At 40.0% G+C, this 8,669-nt stretch overlaps 1 protein-coding gene across 1 annotated transcript; it reads right to left on the bottom strand.

The window, feature by feature from the left end:
- Positions 1–234: 234 nt before the first annotated feature.
- Positions 235–5,047, bottom strand: LOC137191788 (kelch-like protein 38). Its single transcript, XM_067602178.1, has 5 exons — positions 4,632–5,047; positions 2,479–3,699; positions 2,183–2,324; positions 1,940–2,045; positions 235–1,648 (listed from the first exon to the last, which is right to left on the bottom strand). The coding sequence occupies exons 2-5, from the start codon at positions 3,696–3,698 to the stop codon at positions 1,362–1,364; spliced, it is 1,755 nt and encodes a 584-aa protein (XP_067458279.1). The 5' UTR covers position 3,699; positions 4,632–5,047; the 3' UTR covers positions 235–1,361.
- Between the last annotated feature and the right edge of the window lie 3,622 nt (positions 5,048–8,669).

Raw genomic sequence — 8,669 nt, 5'->3', positions numbered from 1 at the left:
TGACTAAGCACCGTTCAGACATACTGAACAGATAGTAAGAGAGATGTAGAGAGGACACATGTAAGGATTGTTTTTAACATTTTATTATTGAGGTTAAAAAAACAGTAATAGGAAAAACTCAACCCAGAAAAATCAGTGCAAAAACAACAATAAACAACTAAAGAATGTCAAAGTGAATAAAAGTATAAAATTTTTGGCTATTGTGTAAATTAGCCTAAAAAATTAAAACAAACAAACAAACGAACAAAAAAAAACAGCAAATCAATACAGTACACACAACATAGGTTCATGTATCAAAATATCAATTAGTATTTCAATATAGATGATGATGCTGGAATATGCTTAGTATAACAGCATGCTAGCAAGGTTTGGTTGTTATGTGAGCAAAATGGGAAACTCACCCTGGTAGTAATTGGATTACCTGCAAATTTGTACCTCTAAAGTACAATAAAAATCAATAAAGGCAGGTTGTCCTGTCTTGTAGAGGGACCCTGTGTCAAAAAATTTCAAGATCGTAATTTAACATATTTATCATTTTGAGTTATTTGAAGTCAAATTATCACAAACTAACTGATGCACAGAAACCTTTGGACCAGGGAATATTACTTCAAAACAGGAGTACTGATTTGTACATACACAATTAACAGAGGGTTGTCATTGGGGGTTAACGGGGCCAACAGCAAATGTTTGCCCCAAAGCCCCCCAGCAGGTTGCCCTGCCCATGCATGCATTTGATGATGGGTCCAAAGCATACCTTACCATAAAAAAATAACTTGCTAACAAGGCTATCACAATAATTTCATCATCATCTTGCATTGACGAAACAGATAATGATTTGAAAGTTAACTAGACGCAGCAGCAGGTTCAGACCTAACAGCTGAGCATAGCTTTAACTTGCACCAAACAGTACACAGCCCTAGGATTTAAACATGACAAGTGAAATCTCACGATTTAGAGCAGGCTCAAAATAGCCCTTTCACCCTTTGTGAAGTCAGACAGGTTAAGAAGGAGCTCTGCAGCAGGGAAACTTGTTTTCATAGGTTTGGGTTTCAAATAAAAATGTAGAAAAGACATGGACCATAGAAAAGTACATTTTTACTTAGAAAAATGACTAAAATATCTCATATACATGAATGTTTGAATTACTTGAGGTGAGCTTTACCTCATGTATTCAAGTCTATCACTCATGAAAGTGCAAATGAAATCACTGTATCTGCAATTAGTCATTTTTCTCTGCATGACTACTTTTTAAATGACAGTCTTATATTTTTAAATAAATTGGTTTCAAATGACTATCATTAAAATTTGAATCAGTCCTGTAATACATGAAAGATCGAATCCTGCCCTCGCTCTCTCAGCTATTATTTTGCCCACATCTGTGAGACACACGTCACAGTCAGGGAGCCGTGGTCGAACAGTTTGTACGGCAGAGTCCCCTTAGACGTCCATGTGTCTGTCTTTGGGTCATAGCGCTCGAAATTGTCAGAGTCCTCAATGATGTCATGGCCGTTGACATAACGTCCGCCGGTGATGTACAGTGTGTTATTGAGCACCGTGGCAGAGTGGTGCATCCTCCTCTCCTTCAGGTTGGCACACTTGATGAATCGGTTGGCCTTGGTGTCATATGCGATCATTCTTCTAGTGTATCCTGTGACAAGGGGGACATTAATATGAGGCGGGTGGCACGTGTGGCTCTAGCAGAATGCAGTGATGTAATTCAACAATCTGATTCATCAGAAAATAAATCAATACTACTGAAAAGCAGTGAAGAGAATATGGTTCTTTTTCTCGAGATTCCTAAACTGAATTTAGGAATTTCTTGCTGCATGTCACAGTTTGAAATCTAAAAATACTATTGAACTCATTGTTTTGTTCTAAAATGCAATTATGATTGATGCATGTGCATTGCATGTTCATCGTTAGTCGTTATTGCAACTACCTCCAATAATGTATATTTTTTCATCCATAACAGCAGCTGGAGCAGACACATTCTTCACTGTTCTGTTCTCCATCTTAGACCACATGTTCCTGGCAATGTGATACACCTACAGAAGGGGAGAGGTGGTAGGGGTGAAGAGAAACAGATTGAGTAAATGGAAAAGTGAAATGGATGGGCAGGTAAATGAATAAAGCCACAAATGACTGCAAATACAAACAGTGACTGGTGAACACTGAGTATTACCTGTATTAGTCGGACTGGGCTCTGCATTGCATCTTCTCCTCCAAACATATAGATCCTCTGGTTAGTTGCAGCCACTGCAGGGTGCAGCACAGCCTCGGGCATGGGTGCCATTGACTCCCATTGGTTGAACATACTGTTGTACCTGATAGCATTGTTAAGAGATGTGTTATTATCTGCTGTATCCGTGCATTTGCTTATTTTACAATCTGACCTTTTGGCAGACAATCAAAGCTATTTCTAACAGATTTTCTTCATAATTGATATTCATGGGCAACATCAATAACATCCCACCTCACCTCTCCACGCTGTCTGTCAGTCGTGTGTCAGGCCCGAGGCCACCCAGGACGAAGATGAAATGGAGGTAGGAGACACTCTGGTGGGCAAAGCGTGGCTTCAGCATGGGCTCTGCTGTCCGCCACTGGTTGGTCTTGAGGGAGAGGGTGTAGACGCTCGTACTGACTTGGCTGTACTTTGTGTTTGTGGTCAGCCCTCCGATGACATACAGCACACTGTGGAGGGCGACATAGGAGGCTTTGTACAGACGTACAGGCAGCTTGGCGAGCGACTGCCATTTCTGGCTCATCTCATCAAAGACTAATGCTTCCCTTGATGTCCGCTCATTGTTCTTTCTCCCTCCTACCACCACCAACTTGTCATGGTAGGTGTAACGCCTCGGTGCAACCCAGACAGGTTTGAAGTCGACAGCCATGTCGCCAAAGCATTTTGTGCTGACCGAAAACATGAGGCGTCTCACAGAATCAATAAGCTCAGTGCAGAGGGTGGAGGACTGGATCAGAGGGTCATTGGCTATGAATTGGAAGAGGTAGGTGGGATGGACATAGCGAAGGCGAACTTTCTTGAAAAGGTCGCTGATGGTACCACGCCTGGATAAAGGATCATGGTGGATCCAAGCAACAAGTGTCTCAAAGACCTGCTCCTCCTCTGCGCAAAGACCATCATCCTCCAGGTATCCCATGAGCTCTGGTAAGGAGAGCTCACACAGATCCTCAGATGTAGACACATCAGAGAAACTCTTCATAGCCATCTCCTTTGCCTTGTCTCTCAAACTGTTACAATTCATGATCTCAGAGAGTCTTATCATGCTCAGACAGTTGTCTGGGCTCAGCTGCAGCTGGAGAAAGCTTGAGCAGGCCTCAAAAAGGCGGCCATATTGCAACATGGAAGCCGCCTGCATCAGAGGCAGCACAATATCTATGCTGATATTAACAAGTCCAGTGTAAACATAGTCGATGATACTGCTAAGAATGGCTGACGTGATGCCCTTCAAGTTTATCTTGGTCTGCTGCCTCTCCATGAAGTTGTGGCAGAACATAGCTCTGAAGTAGGGGCTGCTGGACACCAGGACATTGCGATGGCATGGCAACTCTTTGTTATCTGAACACAGTAACACATCAGTCAGGACATTCTCCTGTCTTAGTCTGTTGAGTTGAAGGAGCAGGCTGGAGGATTGCTCTTTGTCTTTGTAGTGAAAGATTTCAACTGCTGGTCGGTCCATGCTGAAGAGAGAGATCATGTTAGAGGCAACTGTTTAATATAGTTGTATATATAGCTGTTTTATGTGGGATCCAGTTTACCAAAACCAGATTTAATTTCAGATTATCTTAGGACCTTTCTGTTTACAGGAATGAATAAAGATGAGTATAGCGCCAAAAGGTTATGTATTTTCTTTTCCATTGGTAAGACATCTTAGGATTGACTATCACTCAAACTGATTAAAATCCACACACACACACACACACACACACATTACCACACAGGTTAGAAGTACTCAACTCAGTACCGTCCTGTATTATTTATCTGAAACGTAGACTAGATAGTAGTAGAAGATATTCTAATTTAACTTTCTCCCACTGTCCCACAGTCCAAATGTCTATGATTCAGATGTACAAGTAATTTGAAACCTGATAAACTCATAACTTTAACATTTACTTGGGCACATGGGTCCAATTCACCACTGCTGCACTCTCATATTTCATGAACTTTCTAAAACAGGGCCTATGTCTGTCCGATCATTTTGGAGACTACTCTGAGCAGATTACTACAGAAACACCTGCACAACTATTTCTGTTAAATTGTCATGGGACCAGTGGTGCTTCTGTTGTGTAACAGTGTTTTATGTTGAGCCTCTGAAATGTTTTTTTGTTTCATTTTGGCTTTTAAACTGGATGAACATGGACTATATTTTATCCTTATATCTAATGCATGCATTAGATATAAGAGCAAAATGTGTAAAAAGATAAAACAAATAAATATATTACTCTACATTCAAAGCTTTAACAATTGACTAAGTTAAGTATAAAACAAGGTAAAGCTTATGTTTGATCAATATTTCCATCAAATTTATTTAAAGCCACGTCAACATCAGACATTAGACACAACAAAGATGTTGCTTGTGGTTCATGAAGACTTGCTGGAATCCATCTCTTACCTTCTCCTCGTCTCTCTTTATGTGTTTTCTTGGGGTCCCGCTCTGTTTTCAAAGCAAGAGCTCAGCAGAAAATATGATGTCTTGACATTTTCCTGTACTTTCTTCCTATTTTCTCTCGTGTCGATGCTGTGTGACTGTATGATCCAAAGGGGGACGTCTCTTTGTAGGAGCGTGTTCTGCGCTGTTTGTTGTTATGGTCTCTTTCCACGAGGCCTCTGTGTACATTCCTACCCTAAAAATAGAGCCCCTCTTTGGCAACACCGCAGTAGACTCGCATGTGACATGAGAGAGCGTTTTCTCAGTATCTGTCTGACTCCATAATTTTATCTTTATCTTTCTCTCTGTCTCTATCTTTCTGTCCCTCCTCCTCTAATATCTTCCTATCTCAGTCCGCTTATTCCTCCTGAAAATATCTCTCCTTTCTTTTCTTCTGTAGCTCGCATTCCTGTTCACTCCATTATGTCTGTCTCTGTCTGCCACATGATTGTAGCAGTAAAAACAGCACTGATACTTGATAACACTCATTTTGTTGGCTGCACACATTGTCAGCTGGCTGGTTGAACACACAGAGATATAAAAACAGGATTTGGCTACTGTAGAAGCAACATAAACATAGAAATATGAACAGGAAAACGAACAACCACATGTAGAACATACTGTCTTTGACTATTAACAATACAAATAAGTCACCATGAGTCACATCAGCCAGAGGCTCGGCTTAAGGGAGAAAAACGAGAAGAGTTTTTGGTATTCTTAAAGCTTAAAGGTTACTCATCCTTAAAGCATAAATAGATATCCTAATTTAACACAGATAAACAAAAGATGCTTGTGTTTCCTATGTTCCATATTTGTTAAGCTCATTTCCATCTCATTTGCTTCTCACACTCGCTGAACCAAAAAAAGCTTATTCACTGCAATACCAGCTTTTGCGAAGTACATCCCAGAAGGTAGCAATAAGATTGTTTGCCCTTTCCTTACAGCCAAAGAAAGCAGGCTGGACTTTTTCATATAATGTGGCTGCACAAAACAACAAAACTAGAATACATTCCATTTTCAGTCATCAGAGTCAAGATGACATGTTTTTCCTTGGAACTTGGCCCCTTTACAGAGCTTGGCAAATCAGACCTAAACAGCTACTTGAACTACACTGACCATTAGAGCTCAGTTCAGTGTGGACTGCACAACATTAATCACCAACTTAGTCCCATAAACTACTTATGCTTATAAACCATCCCAGAGAACAATTTGTCATTTTGTCGACTTGTTCCAGCAAATACAAGCACAGCAGCATTTGTAATCATCAAAAGATTGTACATCAAGGCAGACTGAAAGTATAAGTGTGATACTGCACTGTGAGATCACAGTCTGCCAATGTGTGAAACCATGGCTGCTGTCATGTTGCAAGCAGTGAAAACTAAACAGCACCATCTAGTGTTTGAGAATGTAAAAATTCTATTTGACAAATGAGAAAAAATAAACAGCTCCCATTCTCATTAACTCTTATGTGTCCTTGACTTTTCACAGTTTTGTTACAGGTTTCTTTTAAAGGAAAATACACATTAAAGGTCAGCTAAATTGTAAGGAAATTAGTCAATACTTTTTCAAGTTTGCCTATATCGTATGACAAAATGTCAAAAATGAATATCTGGACTTTTTGCTGGATGCTGACATTTGAATTATCTCACAGATCTGTGTAGTCAAGGGCAAACGTTTAATCAGTGTCTGCCCAGAATCCTGCAGTGTCATTTTATAATCCACACTCTTATATTCAAAGATGTGATTGCATCCTTTAAAGTGAAGCACATTGTCTGCTATCTCTGTTCCTTCACCTTGACAAAAGAGGACTCATTAATGTCTGCCTTTAGGCAACAACTTATATTAAAAGTTGAGGCTTTGGTGCACAGTTTGCAGCAGAACATTTTCATGCAGCAACATCACTGTTGCCACCCATCAGCCGCCTGATGCTGTGTCTTCATATCAGCAAATGATTATCTTCTCATAAGCACATGGTCTAATAGAGCCTATACCCAGGGGATTTAGATCTCACTGATTAGTATTGTGTGTGTGTGTGTGTGTGTGTGTGTGTGTGTGTGTGTGTGTGTGTGTGTGTGTGTGTGTGTGTGTGTGTGTGTAAAGGGCAGAAAGCTGTCCTTGGACAAATAAGAGACATGGACAGTGAGTTCACAATGAGGCTTATTTTCTGTTCTGTACTTGACTTCATTTGATTGCACTCTACTCAGCACAGGACATCAGGTAATTTAGGTTTTTGCATGGAGCTCTTACTCATACACCTCTTGACCATAAATTTTGAGTATTGAAATTACATGATACATAGACTAAAGAAAACAAAGAGCACTGGGTATAAATAGGGGAAAAGGTAGCACTTATCCCTAAACAAGCCCATATAATGATTCCCTTTCATCTGTGTTTGCTCAATTAAGGCCTTTTTTATTAAATCAATTTCAAAGTCAATGAGACCCTTTGTATCAGTGCTGGTCAATGATATCCCACAGTCCCAACAGGGAAGAGTTAAAAACCGATAAGATATTCTGCAGACAGTTGGTGTTTTTTGAGATTATAGTGTCCTCAGCAATTTATCCTGCCCTAAAAACCCATGAAACCAACTGTATTTTCTATTTGACTCAGTATGTTTCCATCCCTCTTTTGAAAATTTCCTCCTGAATCTCTTTTGTGTTGTTCTGTGATAAATGTCAGGCTTGGACTGAAGTGTAATGGTTTGTCACTTTGTCATGTCTGTTTAGATATCTTGCCCTAGCGCTGGGGCACTGATTCTGCGCTTGACTTATCTTGCAGCCCAAACCATCCTTGTTTCCACTGCAGAGACGAATAAAGCTATAGCTTGGGCTCGTGAATTGTGCCACTGACTTTTTCATGAAAAAAAAATAGATTGTCACTTGCTATCAGAGCTTTACAGCCTCGATATAAAGCTTTATAAACACTTAGAGTTGAGTCATTAGGTCAGGCTCTGGTCTTCTATTCAGCTGTTAAATGCTGATTTCTTCATTGCTATTCATCTGTAGATGCTAGGTGGTGGCTGAGAGCTGTTTATCCTGAGAGCTGTGAGTTGATATGTCTCTGGCTCAGATGTTCACTAAGCTAAATGTATTAAATCAACTGGATGATTGGTATGGACTTAACTAAACATTTATATCCCATTCTGAAATGTAAACAGCAGCAAAAGTGAAACATTTTAGGAAAACAGTTGGAGATGAGGAATTCAATGTAATTTTGTAGTCTCTCACTGATAGCCCTTCAGATCAACACTGTTGTATCCACTAGGTGTCAGGCCAACGTTATGCAAATTCACCAGAACCATGAAAAGCCGACTTTGTCCCCTGTGATTTCCAAGAGGCTATAAAGGTTAAACTCAAGAGTCAATGAGTAAACACAGTAGATGCATAAACTGGCTGGTGAGATGAGAATTGTTCTCCTATTATTTTAGCTATTTATAGGTTAGCCCAAGAGATCATTTCCTATAGATATAAAGAAAGAAAATGAAGCTATTAATCCACCCAGATATCTTCAAATTGTTTTTTTGTTTTTTTTACTGCTGCAAACATATGGTGTGAAATTTAACACAGTCATTTACTCAGGCACAGGTAGCCAAAACAATTGAAACACATACATTGAAAATCATGTGATAACCTCTTGAGTCAATCTGCAGTGGGGTATTACTCCCAGGTGTAAAGAGATCCATGCCAAGAAACACTGAGAGCAATAATCTAGCTTTGATGGAGAGACATTCACACTTAGATCAACAAAGAGCAAGGGAGAGAGGTTTGAGAAGAAGCCTACAGAGACAAAGAGAAAGAGCATGGTAGGGCGGTGTGTGGTGGGAAGGTAAATGTGTGTGTGTGTGTGTGTGTGTGTGTGTGTGTGTGTGTGTGTACCAGGTATTCCTCAGGTTGTGGGGTCTTGCCTTCCTAATGGGGACAAAAAGCAAGTCCCCCTAACATAATTCTTTCATTTTGGGGTGAGGACTTGGTTTAAAGTTAAGGTTAGTTTAGGATTATGTTA

This window comes from Thunnus thynnus, chromosome 10 (assembly GCF_963924715.1).
Source record: "Thunnus thynnus chromosome 10, fThuThy2.1, whole genome shotgun sequence".
NCBI lineage: Eukaryota > Metazoa > Chordata > Actinopteri > Scombriformes > Scombridae > Thunnus > Thunnus thynnus.
Note: the sequence above shows the minus strand (reverse complement) of the source record. Positions and strands in the feature narration are given on the sequence as shown.

Coding starts and splice junctions, on each gene's coding strand:
- LOC137191788 (XM_067602178.1), bottom strand. CDS start 3,698: ATGGACCGACCAGCAGTTGAAATCTTTCACTACAAAGACAAAGAGCAA. Junction 2,325..2,478: donor CTGACAGACAGCGTGGAGAG/GTGAGGTGGGAT, acceptor CAATGCTATCAG/GTACAACAGTATGTTCAACC. Junction 1,649..1,939: donor AAAAATATACATTATTGGAG/GTAGTTGCAATA, acceptor CCCTTGTCACAG/GATACACTAGAAGAATGATC.